Source organism: Pseudopodoces humilis, chromosome 2 (genome assembly GCF_049639895.1).
Source record: "Pseudopodoces humilis isolate 2021_Gansu_Grassland_sample_001 chromosome 2, ASM4963989v1, whole genome shotgun sequence".
Taxonomy (NCBI): domain Eukaryota; kingdom Metazoa; phylum Chordata; class Aves; order Passeriformes; family Paridae; genus Pseudopodoces; species Pseudopodoces humilis.
In genome coordinates, this window is record NC_142201.1 from 114,323,505 (window position 1) to 114,338,248 (window position 14,744).

The 14,744-nt window shown below is 58.0% G+C and overlaps 2 protein-coding genes across 3 annotated transcripts; both read right to left on the reverse strand.

Annotated features, from left to right (window-relative positions):
• Window positions 1-6,176: 6,176 nt before the first annotated feature.
• On the reverse strand, window positions 6,177-8,286 carry KCNE3 (potassium voltage-gated channel subfamily E regulatory subunit 3). 2 transcript variants are annotated; one of them, XM_088052307.1, is made up of 2 exons: window positions 8,023-8,286; window positions 6,177-7,230 (listed from the first exon to the last, which is right to left on the reverse strand). In XM_088052307.1, exon 2 carries the CDS (start codon window positions 7,073-7,075, stop codon window positions 6,773-6,775), a length of 303 nt encoding a protein of 100 aa, XP_087908433.1. In that variant the 5' UTR covers window positions 7,076-7,230; window positions 8,023-8,286; the 3' UTR covers window positions 6,177-6,772. The 2 variants fall into 2 exon arrangements, with proteins under 2 accessions (XP_087908433.1, XP_014109009.2); XM_014253534.2 differs by having other exon boundaries at window positions 6,177-7,087; window positions 8,023-8,150.
• A 682-nt stretch (window positions 8,287-8,968) lies between these two features.
• On the reverse strand, window positions 8,969-11,330 carry LIPT2 (lipoyl(octanoyl) transferase 2). Its single transcript, XM_088051722.1, has 2 exons — window positions 10,596-11,330; window positions 8,969-9,623 (listed from the first exon to the last, which is right to left on the reverse strand). The coding sequence occupies exons 1-2, from the start codon at window positions 11,089-11,091 to the stop codon at window positions 9,391-9,393; spliced, it is 729 nt and encodes a 242-aa protein (XP_087907848.1). The 5' UTR covers window positions 11,092-11,330; the 3' UTR covers window positions 8,969-9,390.
• Between the last annotated feature and the right edge of the window lie 3,414 nt (window positions 11,331-14,744).

Below are 14,744 nucleotides of genomic sequence, written 5' to 3' on the forward strand. Positions count from 1 at the left end.
TGGGCAGGGACAATTTCCACTGTCCCAGGTTGCTCTGACACCTGTCCAGCCTGCCCTTGGACACTTCCAGGTATCCAGGAGCAGCTTCTCTGGGAACCTGTGCCAGGGCCTCCCCACCCTCACAGCCAGGAATTCCTTCCAAATATCCTGCCCTCTGGCAGTGGGAAGCCATTCCCTGTATCCTGTCCCTCCAGGCCTTGTCCCCAGTCCCTCTCCAGCTCTCCTGGAGCCCCTTCAGGCCCTGCAAGGGGCTCTGAGCTCTCCCTGGAGCCTTCTCCTCTCCAGGTGAGCACCCCCAGCTCTCCCAGCCTGGCTCCAGAGCAGAGGGGCTCCAGCCCTGGAGCAGCTCCGTGGCTCCAGCAGCTCCATGTTCCCCCTGTGCTGGGATCCCAGGGCTGGAGGGAGCTCTGCAGGTGGGGATGGGAGGCTTTGGGAAGATGGGCAGAGGCTGTGGGACCACTCACAGGAGGTGTTTGGGGGCACCCAACAGGACAGCAAAGTGCTGAATGCTGCACATAGGGAGGGGAATTATAAGAAAGTTTGGCTCACACACAAACAAACCCTCTGGTCCAGAGGTCTGGCTGGGTGTGGGGAGATAAACCTTTTGATTGGTTTATTACAGTGAACTGATACACTGATTAAAGTGAACAGAAGATAAAGACGGGGAGGAAGTAGGTCACCAGAAGTGAGGATGCTCCTAAATCCTCTTCTATCCCTGTTCTGGTACAGAGAAGAAGAGCCTGGACACCAATGAAGTGAGGAAATGGGATGTAATAATTCTTTCTTGTACATCTGGCAGCGTCTGCAGCAGCACTGATGCCATCCCAAGCCCAGAAGTCTGATGAGAACCACATCCCTGGCACATTTCTCCAGAGCTCGGTGCTTTGCATGCTTTTGCTGCTCTTATCTCCTCCTTTGTCTTTTATCTTCAAGGAGAGAAGGCCAGAGCCCAGGATAACAGGAGCTCCAGCCCATAAAACCTTGGGTTTTCCCCAAAACCAAATGAAAGATGGGAGAATCATCCTTCTCTCTGATGTCAGCACTCCTCCGTGATTATTCTCCCGGAGAACAAAATAGTCTCATGGAGGGTAAAAACTATTTCCTTACCAGGAAAAACTGCAGCACAGAAGGTTTGATACTTCCCAGGATCTTAGCAGCACATATTGGGAAGTGATGATTCGTTCCTAAAAGCTTCCCTGTGAGAAGGCTTTGGATTTCTAGCTCCAGGGCACCCCGTGGCAGATGCCAGACAGTCTGAGCAGCACTAGAGCAGGACAGTCATGGAAAAAGATAATGGTGATACAGCTTAGATGGTGCTGATGGAGATTTCCTGCATTGGCCTGGAGACAACACTGACCTCGTGGGAGATGACAACTAAGTCCAGTGTATTTGAGGGTTAATCAGTGTCCAGAAGAATTTTTAAAGCTAATTATTTTGCTCCAGGAAAGCTACAGCCAGTCCCATCTGCTGGCATGACAGGAGTGTGCGGTGGCCCAGTGCAGCACGGCTCTCCCAGGCACTCCGGGGGCGTTGTAGGGCCTCCCCACGCTCACTGCCTGCCAGCACAAACATCTCTTCTCCTCTGCTGCTAGCAACAAAATTTCCACTCATCGCAGTCGTGGAAAAGAAGCCAGAACATTGGCAATTGTTCTGCGAGGGAAGGAAAGCCAAGGTTCCCATGTTTTCGCCCTCACGCATCGTTTCGCCCGATTGAGGCGCAGCACGCGCAGAGCAAAGTGAGCAGCGGCAAACAGCCCAGGGACCAAAAGCCAGGGAGAGGCCAGGCTGCCAGCGATGGATAGGAGCCAGGCAGGGAGGAGAAGGGCTGCCAGGCTGCTGGCACCCGCCAGCTCGTGTGCTGGGAGCTGCCAGGGCCAGCGGGGACCATGGCAGGGCTCAGCAGGAGGGAAGGGCTGCTCCCGAGCCAAAGGGAGCGCGAGCACCCATGCAGGACTGTGGCACCATGAGGACATTGCTCCTGCAGCCAGGGAAAGCCCTGCTCTCTGCCTGCCAGCAGGAAACCCACAGAGCACATCTGGGACTAGAGCAATTCTAGTCCCATCCCTGCCATGGGCAGGGACACCTCCCACTATCCTAGGCTGGTCAGGGCTCCATCCAGCCTGGCCTTGGACACTCCCAGGGATCCAGGGACAGCTTCTATGGGGAAAGAATTTCCTTTGAAATTTCCTTTGAAATTTCCTTTGAACTCTAAGCAAAATCAATTCTCTGTCAGTTTGAGAAACACTTGTCCTGGAACTCCAGGCCTTTATAAAAAAGTCTCTTTGTCTTTCTTGTAGGTTCCCTTCAGGTACTGGAAGGCCACAGTTAGTTCACCTGGAGCTCCTCTAGTCTAAACAACTTCAATTCCCTCAGCCTTTCCTCACAGCGGAGGGGCTCCATCCCTCTGATCATCCTGGTGCCTCCTCTGGACTCTCTGCAGCAGCTCCAGCTCCTTGTGCTGCTGGCCCCAGGGCTGGGGCAGCTCTGCAGGTGGGCTCTCACCTCAGCTCAGGGGCAGAGCGGCACAATCCCCCTCCCCTGCTGCCCAGGCTGGGGGATCAGCCCACAAGAAGGGCTAAGGCACACATCAGAATCTGAATATAGCATCCTCAGGGATCTGGTTCCACAGCCCAAATCCTCACGCACAACAAACGGGACCAGCCCCAGGGAGGAACCCAGTCTGAGCAGCATTTCCATGGCAATATCACTGTTTATTCCACATCATGTACAAACAGCTCCCATGACATTCCAGGTTGCTTTTCCACTCCAGTTTCTGCAGAGAGACAGGGTTGTGTGGGATGACCCCAGCGTGTTCCTGCAGCGGGTGGCTGAGCCTCTCAGTGCTGCACATGCCCTGGCTCTGGGGCACAGTGTTTGGTTTATAATTTACTTCTCCTGAACGCCCTGTTTGTTCTCCCAGGCCTCTTGGGTTCCCTGATAGTGACACAGCACCTCCCAGCTTTCCCTTCCCTCCCAGAGCCATGGATTGTTGGGAAGTGGAGCGCTCCAGGCGGGCATCGAGGATCTCCCTGCTGAGCTGCCCCCACAGGGCAGGGGCACCGGTGACTTTTTGGGCTGGAATGCTGGGTTTCAAGCAGATCTGGGAGAAGCAGATCTTCACAGAAGGAGAAGGGCTTTGTCCTGAAGGAGGACAGGCAGAGCACAGACACAGAGCACTGGCTGGCAGGTGGGAAGGATGCAACAGGGACTGCTGGCATTAGGAAATGGCTTTTGAAGTTCTGCAACTGCCCCTGGCTCAATGCTTCATGATATCAGCTTTGGGAAGGCCTGATCCCACCCCCTCTGGCACTGGCAGCGCACTCCTTACCCCCCTCAGGAGCACAACACTCTAAATATGCTTTAAAAGCAGTTTGTAAGCTCAGAGCCACTGGGAAAACCTCTGCTCTGGTCCCAAAGCGAGGGCAGGAGTGGCTCCCTTCACCATTCCCAGATTCCCAACATTTTTGGATTCCCAAAATCAACTTTCCCCATTGTGACCCCACTGTCCCTCAGGCTGCACAGCAGCATTGGTGATGTGAGCCTGGCTCAGCACTGCTGAGGGGAGAGCAGCTCTTCCCTGGCCAGCACCTGCTCCCAGAGCACTGCCCGTTTTCCTGGAGGAGCAGCTCCCCTGGAACGCAGTTTCCCACTGCTTACTCAGGCTGTGCCACTCGTTCCAAACCAGGACCCGAGGCAGCCCGTGCTGGCAGCTCAGCACTCACTGCTGCCATTGTTCTCTCACCCTGAGCCGTGATCATTTCACCTGGTGTATTCCTTATTGAAATGCCCAGCATCAAAGCAGTCCCAGGAACAGGCTCCTGCGATTCCCGCTGCCCCAACAACCCAACCATTGATCCGCTCTGCCAAGGTCAGCCCCAGCTTCCCACACCTTTCAATATCCTTTTGCCAAGTACCAGACACCATCTCGCCCATGATCCACTGCTGTGAGCCAACAGCAAAAGCCTTAAATAAAGTGGCCTCCCAGGAGCCTAATTTCTTTTCCTAGCCACACTGCTTAAACCTCAAATGTAGTCAGCTACAACTTGCTCAGTTGGATTTAGGGATTCAGCCAAGACCGGCACACTCCCAGCTCTTCTCTCTGTGCTCTGAGGGCATCTCCCTGCTGTTAACAAAAGCTTTTTGAGTGTGACCCAGGAATCATCTGCTCCTGGGGCTGCAGTCCAGGGAGTGAGGCCAGAGCCCATCGGCTCCAAGGAAGAATCTCTGAGCTCTGGGATAAGCAACTAAATAGCTGCAAAATCCTTCCCCTGGCTCCTGAAGCAAACCCATTTCAGGAGGCTACCAAACCCATCCTTCCCTCACATATCCCTGTTTCTGTATCCCTCAGAACACAATCCAGTGCTGAGGATGTTTGCCAAACTGCCCCAGACCTTGGATCCCATGGGGACACCAGCCAGGCTGGAGCCATGGGGACAAGACAGCCAGACAGGAGCTGGAGGTTCTGCGGATACAAGTCCCTGCTCTCACCCCAAGGGTGCCAGGGTGTGTGTGACACCGGGACACTGAGGCAGCTGCCACAAGGTGGCACTGGCATCTTGTCACCCAGCCTGGTGGCATCCAGCCGGCAGCTCCGGGGTGGGGCACCCGGGGCATCACCCCAGCCCTGCCCCTTCCCGAATTTACCGGCAGGGATGGATGGACAGTGGAGCTGCCAATGGATCGCAGACCGGGTGGGTAAGCATTGCTGTGTCTTGCAGGAGGGATTTTCACCCTCAGAATCTTCTGGATTAGGGAAGAGCAGCATTATTTAATTTTTTTTTTCCCCCAAAATTTTTATGATGTGCTGTCCTTCAACAGGATTTTCTTCCTTGAGTCACAGCATCAGAAGAGATTCTGGAGTCACCAGATTCATCCCTCTCTCCAAAATGTGGGAAAAGCAAGAATTCCACATCACTGGGGGGATTGTGGGGTACCACGCTCACCAGCCAGCCCCCCATCCCATCGCAGGGTCCCACATCCTGGCCCTGGCTGCTCCATGGCTCATCCTGCTGGAGGAGCTGGTGTTGGAGGAGGACAAACCCCAGAGGGAAAAGGATCAGCACAGCATGTGTCTCTGTCCCCACCTGGCCCGATTCCCCTGATTTATTTGCAGATAAAGGGTTTATTTTCCTTTCCCAGCGCTGCAGGTGCAAGATAAACAGAGAGAAGCCTCTCAAGCTACTTCCTGCTCAGGCCAGGTGCCGGAGGACACCTGCGCCCCAGAAAGCCCTGCCTGGCTCAGGAATCCCAGTGGGATCAGCCCCAAAATGGGCTGCCCAGAACCCCTGCTCCAGGTTTTGTGCCCAAGCCAAGGGCATGGCAAATCAGGAACTGGTCATTAAGCTGCTGCCGTCCTGGTGCCTCCGGTGCCAAGCTTTCCAGACCTACCCCAAACACGCTCACATCCACTATTATTTTTTGGATTAGGGTTTGGCGTCACTGTTTGGGCTCGGGATTGCAACTGTGTTTAACCTTGGAATGCAGGCGGAAAGGCCCCTACGGGCCAGCTAATCTAGCTGCAATTAAAGATATTCATTATGCCATTATGAACAGGTCCAGGCATGCAGCACGCTGGGTCACTGGCGCTGCCCCACAGCCTGTTTTGAAGGACAGGGACATTTACTGTCCTGGACACTGGCCACTCTGCAGGCCAGGTCCAAACCCAGACAGCTTAATAGCAGAGCCAAAGCCAAGGAGCCCAGCAGGACCCAAGAACATCCCCTTCCCGTCCACAGCTGCGCCCTCACCCCATGGAAAACACATTTGGGACCTGCGGTACAAAAGGCCAAAGCTACAGCTGACAGCAGGAAGGAAGCAGGAAAGACTCCGGCATCACCATCCGGAGCCCAGAGAAACCTTGGGAGATGCTTGGAGCCACACACCTCCGGCCAGGCTCGGGCCACGCTCGCAGCGTGCCCACGGCTCCAGCAGCGCCACCCGGACAGCAACGGGGACAAAGCGTCCAGCCGGGAACGCGGGGCTCGCTCCATCCTGGGGGACCTCTCCCATCGTAGGGGCTGTGATGCCACTGAAGGGCTGCCCTTGAATCCACCTTGGCAGCACACAGGCAGCAGGTTCAGCCCTTTCAGTGTCCCCTGGGCTCTGGCACAGAGTGATGCCCCGTGTATTGCCCCAAACATCAACTCTGCTCGGAGCAGAAGCAAACACAAGTCCCCTGGAACCCATCACCTCCTTTAATTCCATGCCAGAAAAGCAGGGCCCAGCCCAGCTCAAACATTACAGGGTTTCAGCACCAGAAAAAACCCGTGAACCACTGTCACAGCTGCTGGGAGCCCAGGGAGGTCAACGCCGGCTGATCTGAGTAGGGAATGGAGAAATATTCTCCTCAAAGCCTCCTGTCAGCCCCTGCAGGCCACGGTGGGAAAGGAGCTGCCCCTGCCATCCCCATACCCACAGTGGAGCCGAGGTGGGTCTGCAGGACCAGGACCTGCTTGCAGGTGGAGCCGAGGTGGGTCTGCAGGACCAGGACTTGCTTGCAGGTGGAGCCGAGGTGGGTCTGCAGGACCAGGACCTGCTTGCAGGTCATGTTGTCCCAGCTCCTGCCAGCCAGGACATCCCAGTGCTGCTCACACCAGGACTGAGCTCCTCCATGGTGGGGGTTCCCAGCAGCTTTGGGGGGTTCTCAGCAGCTTTGGGGGGTTCTCAGAAGCTTTGGGGCCAGCAGCACTGTCGCATCCCACAGCGAGCGGGAGGCGCGCAGCACGGTGACCCCGAGGCCAGCGGCTCCCTGGGGACAAGGCTTGGGCCAGGCTCAGATCATGGAGACCCTGTTCTTGATGTAGACGTGGTAGGGGTCGCTGCGCTTGTCCACCTTGCGGGAGCGGGTGTAGCCCAGGATGAGGCTGCCCACGGTGGCAGCGAAGAGCGTCATGACGAAGAGGATGTACATGTAGGCGTTGTCATTGCGGCCGGCGTGGCCACCGCGCGTGGTCCCCGCCGTGCCGGCCGGGGCCTGGCCGGGGCAGGGGATGGCCCCGTGCAGCGTCTGGTTTAAGGCGTTCAGCACTGCCTGCAGGCTTTGGTGCCAAGGCTCTGTCCGGTTGTTCTCGCCCATGTCCTCCTCAGGCTGCAGGGAAGGACAGGGAGACTCCGAAGAGGCTGGCCTCACAGTGGAGGTGTTCCAGCAATGACCCCAAACTGCTCCTCGAAGCACCTCCTCTGCCACAAAGCAAGGTGGCCAAACCCTCTGGGTTCCCAGCAGCCTTCTCCCTAAATTTCAGTCCTTCCACAGCGGGGATAAAACTCCCAGGGATCTGGAGCAGCTGCCCGTTCCTCTCTCCTCCCCAGGGCTAGGGACAATGTGGGAACACAGCTGTCCAGAGGGACCAGGAAGGCTGGGTTCAAAGTCTGCTTTCCCCATGGATGTGTGGGGATGGTGGGCACCCCTGCAGGGTGCAGAGCTGGCACAGCCCCCCACAAATAGCTGTGAACCCATTCTGGGGGGATTGCTGCCCTAAACCTCCCTGGGGATTTCCCTTCCCTTTGGGTGCCAGACCCCTCTGACCTGCCATCCCTCCTTTGGCAAGGTGCCCTTCTGCCAGCCCCCCTGGACTCCCCTCACAACTTGCTGGGGTGCCGGGGCAGGCATGGCCAAGAAGGGGCACTGGGACACTGTCCCCCACGTGTGCCATCCTTTGGGACACACCAGTCCCCCCAGGTATCCACCCTGTCCCCCAGCAGCTCCTGAGCACCCCTCGCCTGCTGCACCCCTGGGCAGAGGCAGCTGATCCCCCTCCCAAACGGGTCACCCTTAACTCCAGCTGTAAGGAGGAGGAGGAGGAAGGGGCCGAGCAGCCATGAGCCCAGGGGATGAGGTCGGATCTGCCTGCCTTCCTGACTTAAGAGAAGCAGGCTGAATTTGGGAGATTTAGGGCAAGAGCTGGGTTAATCCCAGGAGGGGACCCACAGATGGGGTACGACCTGGGGGGACCCACCTTAGGGGGATGTAAGGGCAGGGAGAGGAGTGGAAGACAGGGTGTGGGAAGGGGAGCTCGCACTCACCTCGTGTGCCCTCCCTGCCTGCACTGCTGCCAGGCTGAGCCAGGACTGAGCATCGCTGCCGGCGGGGAGGGATGCTGGCCGGGCTGGGAGCGCTGCCAGCCTCCTCCCCTTCCCGGGGCAGAGCCACCTGCCACAGCCACCCAGCCTGTCCCCAGCCCCGCGGGTCCTGCCACAGCCCCGAGCCACAGCTGGATCCCGGGGGCTTTATGGGGCCGGGAGAATGGGCCCTGCCTTCCCCCGGCACACGCTGCCGGTTACGCTTTCCTGTCCCTCCTCGTCCGGCACCGCTGTCCCCAAGCCCTCACACTGGCACAGAGCCTGCCTGGGCATGTTCCTGCTGCTCACCATTCCCTCCTGGAGCTCAGCCTGCTCCAGGAAATGGGATTTCCCCTCCTTCCAGCCCCCCTGGGCACCCACAGGCGGCTCACAGGGAGCTGCCAGTGCTATGCAGCAGCAGAGAAACCTCAAAGTTTGTGGGTAGGGAGAAGGCCCAGAACAGCAGTGAGGGGCTGTGGGTGGGGGTCAGGGTGTGGGTACTTCAGCCTCAGGCTGGCTTCTCAGCCCTGACAAAACCTGTCCATGAAATCAGCCTCTGATGCTGCAGCTGTGACAGCGATCTCAGAAGGGCTGACAGCAACACCCCCTCCAGCACCACGGAGCCAGTGGGAGCAGCTCTCCATCACCCAGCCAGGATGCTGCCTGGTCCCACAGGATCCATGACAGCAGTGGCTTCTCTCCTTGTGAACCTCGACCCCCTCCTCTCCTCCTCCTGCTTCTCCACTGCATCCACAGTGTTCCAATGCCCTTTAACCAGCCTTTACAGCCATCTTCCACCCTCCCTGACACCAGGATCTTTGCCACATGAGTATTTCAGTGGGCTCAGGGCGAGAAAAAGGTTGTCATTGATAAAATCTTGGGGTAAATAAATGAGAAAAGGATCAGCAGGCAAAGTTCCCAGCAACTCTCTTTATATATAAAATCTGATTCTTTTTACCCATCAGCAAGGGAAGGATGCTCGACCCACATGAATTCATGTGAATTCATGAGCATTCACACAAATCTTTCATTTTTGTGGGGCAAAAAGCAGAAAAAGACCCACAAAAGCACCTGTTTGGGTACTTCCCCAGCAAGTGATGTGGGGATGTGGTACCCATGGAGGTCTCAGACGAGGGAAGGAGGCTCACGGGGCCAGAGAGAATGGCCCCAGTGGAGGTTTGGATGTTGAAACAGCAGCCTGAAATGCTGTGCCACTGTCCACTCACAGTCTACAGGCAAAGGCACGAGAACTCATCTCACAACAGAGATGCCCAGGGCTGCCCTGATGCTCGTGGCTCTGCCAAAACAGCCAGCCAAGGCACCACAACAATCCTAATCCCCGGGTTCTTCCAAAGAGACCAAAGTGCAGTCAAACACCTCCTGGAAAGAGTCAAGGAAGGGCTCGAGGACGTGGTTGACGGCGACGTGCTGCCCCAGCTCGTGGCTCAGCGAGGTGACCCCCTTCCCCTCCAGCCCGCAGGGGACGATGTGGTCGAACCAGGTGAGGTCAGTGCAGCAGTTCAGCGCCAGCCCGTGCGAGGTGATGTGGTTCCCACAGTGCACACCTGCAAGAGCACCCACCCGTCAGCACCGTCACCGGGGGGGCCCTGGGGGGAGACAGAGTGACCACACTGCCCAGATCGCTATAAACATCCTCCCCCCACCACGCTGTGCTCCTCAGTTCTGCCAGGGAAAACCCACAGACAGGCTCCGCAGATTTGGGGCAGGTGGAGTGCACCACGTCCAGATCCTTCCAGCCCAGCCCTGCATCCCACAGCACCTCCCACCGCTGGAGTTTCCAATGGGGTTGGACATGGGGAAAGCTGCAGGACCCCAGATCCAGGCTGCAGAGTCCCAGGAAGAGGTACAGGATGAGGAGGGGGAACAAGGGAAGCGGGCAAGGCTAGGGACCAGGCTGCAGGCAGGCACCCAGCCCTGGGTGCAAGAGCCAGATAGGTGCAAGGCTGAAAAGTGCTGGGGCCTGGGAGGGCTGCAGGGGCTCAAAATTGTGCTGTCTGCTCCTCCTGGAGGTAAATCCCACCCCTGGATGCTCCCTGGTGCACACCCACCCTCCCGGGTGCCTACAGCTCCGGGCTCCGGCACTGTGCCTTGCCATGATGCACATGGAATGGCAGGATGGGCTGGCAGGTGTTCCATGGGCAGGGACACCTCCCGCTATCCCAGGCTGCTTCAAGGCCTGTCCAACCTGGCCTCGAGCACTTCCAGGGATGGGAAGTGGAGGCCAGGGCCTCCCCACCCTCACAGGGAAGAATTTCTTCCCAATATCCCATCTAAACCTGCCCTCTGGCAGTGGGGAGCCGTTCCCCCTTATCCCAAGTTACTCTCCAGATCTCCTGGAGCCCCTGTAGGCCCTGGAAAGGGCTCTGAGGTCTCCCTGGAGCCTTCCGTTCCTCACGTGGAACGCCTCCAGCTCCCGCAGCCTGGCTCCGGACGGACACACACACACACACACACACACACGGAAACACACACACGGACACACACACAGACACACTCCCGGCGCCGTCCCCGCTCACCGATGGCACAGAGTTTGCTGTCACCCATCCAGACCCCGGTGAAGGGCGGCGGGAGGGCTCGGGCCGCGCTCAGCCCGAGGCGGCGGCAGAGCCGCAGCACCAGCGCCTCCAGCCCGGTTACGTAGGCTCGGAGCGGGAGGCGGCGGCGGCGCAGGTCGAGCACGGGGAAGGCGAGCAGCTGCCCGGGGCCGTGGAAGGTGATGTGGCCTCCGCGCCGAGCCGCCACCGGCGCCGCGCCCCGGGCCCCCAGCGCCGCGGCCGCCGCCGCTCCCGGCGCTCCCCGCAGCCCCCAGGTGTAGACAGGCTGCGCCGGCTCGCTCAGCACCACGCTCTCCACCGGCAGCGCCCCGGGGCCGCCCCGGGCCGAGCCCGGCCCCGGCAGCGCCGCCGGGCCCCGCGCCGCCCGAGCCGCCGCCACACAGCGCTCCTGCACCCTCAGCGCCTCCGCGTACGGCACCGCGCCCAGCCGCAGCACCCGCACCGCCGCCCGGGACATGGCCCCACACCGCCGGGACACCGCCGGGACACCGCCCGGACCCGCCGGGGCCGCCGGGCGGGGCGAGAGCACGGCAGCGAACCGGGAGCGCAGGGCGGCGGGACGGGAATGGGGACGGGGACGGGGATTGGGATTGGGATTGGGATTGGGACGGGGATGGGGAAGGGGAAGGGGATTGGGACGGGGCACAGAGGCAGCGGAGATGGAGACACGGAAACGCAGCGGGGACGGGGACAGAAAGCGGGGACGGGGAAAGGAGGCGGGGGAAGGAGAGAGGGGCGGGGATGGAAACGGGAGGCGAGGATAGGGACACGCAGAGCGATGTGGGCGGGCAGCGGGGACAGGCTCCTGTGGGAATGGGGACAGGAGCGTGGCGACAGCGAGAAGCAGGGAAGATAGAGACAGTGGTGGGAGAACAGGGAAGAGGGAACAGAAATGGATGGGGGCCAGAGGTGGGGCACGGGGACAGGATGGAGGACAGGGATCCAGCGGCAGAGGATGGGGGACAGGCCCAGACGTGGTGAATGGGGACATGGAGGACAAGGGAGAGGGGACAGCAGGACAGAGGATGGTGATTTTGGGTTGGAGAGTGGGGAGCAGGGCCTGAGGACATGGGACATGGCCCAAAAGCGGGTACCGGGGATGGGGCCTGCAGTGGGGGATTAGAGAGAGGGGACAGGAGATTGAGGACAGGGAGCTTGTGCCCAGGGACAGGGGTTAGAGAGAGGAGACAGGAGATTTGGGACAGGGAGCTTGTGCCCAGAGACAGGGGTTAGAGAGAGGAGACAGGAGATTTGGGACAGGGAGCTTGTGCCCAGAGACAGGGGTTAGAGAGAGGAGACAGGAGATTTGGGACAGGGAGCTTGTGCCCAGGGACAGGGGTTAGAGAGAGGAGACAGGAGATTGGGGACAGGGACAGGGGTTAGAGAGAGGAGACAGGAGACTGGGGACAGGGACAGGGGTTAGAGAGAGGAGACAGGAGATTGGGGACAAGGAGCTTGTGACCAGGAACAGGGATTAGAGAGAGGAGACAGGGACACGGGGAGGAGGCCATGGGCCTGGGGGTGGCTGATAGGGCCAGGGCTGCAGGAGGGGCACAGAGGGGAGAGACAAGGCCCCTCTCACAGTAGGGTGTGGGGCATGGGGCAGTAGAGTGGGGGACAGCGTGAGGTGGTGGGGGGAACAGGTAGGGGGTGAGGGCAGGGTGTGTGCACATGACATTGGCTAAAATTAAGATTCTGGGGTAAAATTAGGACAGTTGTAGGTGCTCCTACCCTGGAAGTGTTCCAGGCCAGGCTGGATAAGGCCTTGAGCAACCTGGTCTACTAGAAGGTATCCCAGGCAGGTGGAGGAACTTTAAGTTCCCTTCCAACCCCTCAACATTGTATGATTCTGTGCTGGCACCTCAAGGTTGTGGACTGTAAATAAAGTTCTTGTATTGAGAGCTGCAGTTCATCACCCTGGGACTGTGAAAGAGAAAATGTTCCTACCCCAGCTTTTTATTCCAAAGGTAGAAAATAGACAAATGTGGTCGAACCACTAATAAGTCAACCATGAAAACCTGAGCAAACTGTTCCCAGCCTGCAGCCCTCCCAGCTTATCGACCGGGTTAAGCGTGTGAAAGTATGTCCTGATTTTATAGAGCAATCACTGAACTCTAGCTTTTATCAGAAACACACCTCTCTGGTAATTTACCCTTTGTCGCCACAGGTAATTCGGCTGTCGGCTGACAAGGTCAACTTCTGTGTTATTGACAAGGAAGGAAGGTGCTTCCCTTTGTTAGGCCATTTTCTCAATGAAAAGGAGAAGAAAGGGGAGAAAAACCACCACAAACCTTACCAGGAATCGAGCAGCACCCAGCCAGAGGATCCTGCCTGGGGTGAGATCATCGCCTCAACCAACTCCAGGAGAGCTGCTCTGTGTCTCTGCCTTGGCAGGAGGCACTCATATTTTTCACCAACAGCATGTGTGCAGCAAGTTATTTCCTTTCTTTTATGATTAAGCCCCCACTTGTTGCCTGGAGATCAAAGCCAAGGGCTCTTCCTTTCTGGCTGGCCTGTGCAGGACGAGGCAAGTTGTGTGTCACAGGGCTGGGACCCTGGTAAACAACACGACAGAGCAGCGTCACTGCCCCATTCACCCTCCACATCCTGCTTTTGAACCAGGGCGGAAATTTGTGTGCAAGGGGGCCACGGGTGGCTCACATTTTATCCTTCTGTCGGGGCTGGAGTGTTCCTAAAGTGAGGTGGGGGCTTTTTGTGTCCATGAAACGGTTGTTTGCTGTCCTGTTGTACCTTCTCCTCTGGGTGCCTTAAACATTAGCAGAGCCCCTGCAATCCTCACCAATTTGTTGGAGTGCGGAACCTGATTTTTTTTTCTGGCAGGAGATCCTCCCTTGGGGAACTTTAGGGATAATGCAAGTCAGGGCTTAACAGCAGGAGGAGGAGGGGAGGACAGAGGTGGTGGCTGTGAAACAGGTGCCTGGCAAGAGGGACTGTCACAGCTCACAGAGAGCTACAGACAGGGGCAAAGGGCAACATCTTGGCTCCAGTGAAGGCCGGGACAAAATTCCTGTTGAGTTTGGCAGGGCTGGCATGTCACAGAGAGGTGACAGAGCTGTGCTCACATCAGGGACAGAGCTGAGAGTGGAGTGCCCGGCGCGGGCCGCCTCTGGCACCCCCAAGCACAGCAGCCCCCTCCCCACACTGCCACAGCCTTTCAGCAAAATCCCTTTTTTATTTTCCCCAAGGAGATTGTACTCGAGGGCCATTTGCATGTGCCAATGAGATGAATTATTTGGAACGTGCAGGAGTTCAGTGTGTGGCCAGGAGCCACACAGGAGAAGCAGCCTGTCCCAAAGGAGCATCCCTGACCGTGTTTCTGGAATCATGGCTGCCCACAGGGCTGGGAAGAGTGCAGAGATCACCTGCCCTGTGCCCCTGACCCTGCTGGGGTTTAATTCTGCCTGGCCATCCCTGCTGGGATCCAGCTGGGTTTCTGAGGCCTCCTGGCTCGGTGCAGGAGTTGGTGCTGGGAAGCCTTAAGCTGTGCTTTGATTTTGGCTTGATCCAATGACACCAGGTTCCCACGTGATGATGCCTTGGAACCAACCTCCTCACCAGCATCACCCAAATCCTACAAGCACCAGCCACCTTATTAGGAACATTTTGTTCCAGAATGTGCCTTCCCCCAGGAGAGCTGGGAGGGGCTGGCTCGGACTGAGATTCCCGGTGCATTTGGGCAGGATTTCAGTGGATGTGTCCCACAGGCAGAACTGCTCTGCTCCCACCCCAGCCTGCTCATTGACTCAGAGGAGCACATTCCCAAGGCTGTGCCAAAGGGGGAAAAAACAAAGAAGCACATGTGTCGGGCTGTGCCACGGGCTGTGCCCCACGGGTGCATTAAGGAAGTACTTAAGGAAGCTCCTTGCTGGCCTGGGCAGATGGGTCAGAGCTGGTGTTTCTGTGCTGATTGCACTTCTCTAGGCAGTCGTCATTTTTTGTCCCATCTTGGAGCCAACATGGCAGGCCCCACCCTCCTCCGAGCTTCCCATGCCACCAGTGTTGATATATTTTATATATTAGTAAAGGCCTGTATGCACAAACCAGCCTTTGAAATAAGTCGTGATATTAAGGGCTAAAATCCTTGAAACT

What these genes read in the sequence shown, in the direction of transcription:
- LIPT2 (XM_088051722.1), bottom strand. Translation starts at nt 11,091, where the DNA reads ATGTCCCGGGCGGCGGTGCGGGTGCTGCGGCTGGGCGCGGTGCCGTAC. An exon ending in CAGCAAACTCTGTGCCATCG is followed by an intron (nt 9,624 to 10,595) that starts GTGAGCGGGGAC and finishes GTGCTCTTGCAG; the next exon opens with GTGTGCACTGTGGGAACCAC.
- KCNE3 (XM_088052307.1), bottom strand. Translation starts at nt 7,075, where the DNA reads ATGGGCGAGAACAACCGGACAGAGCCTTGGCACCAAAGCCTGCAGGCA.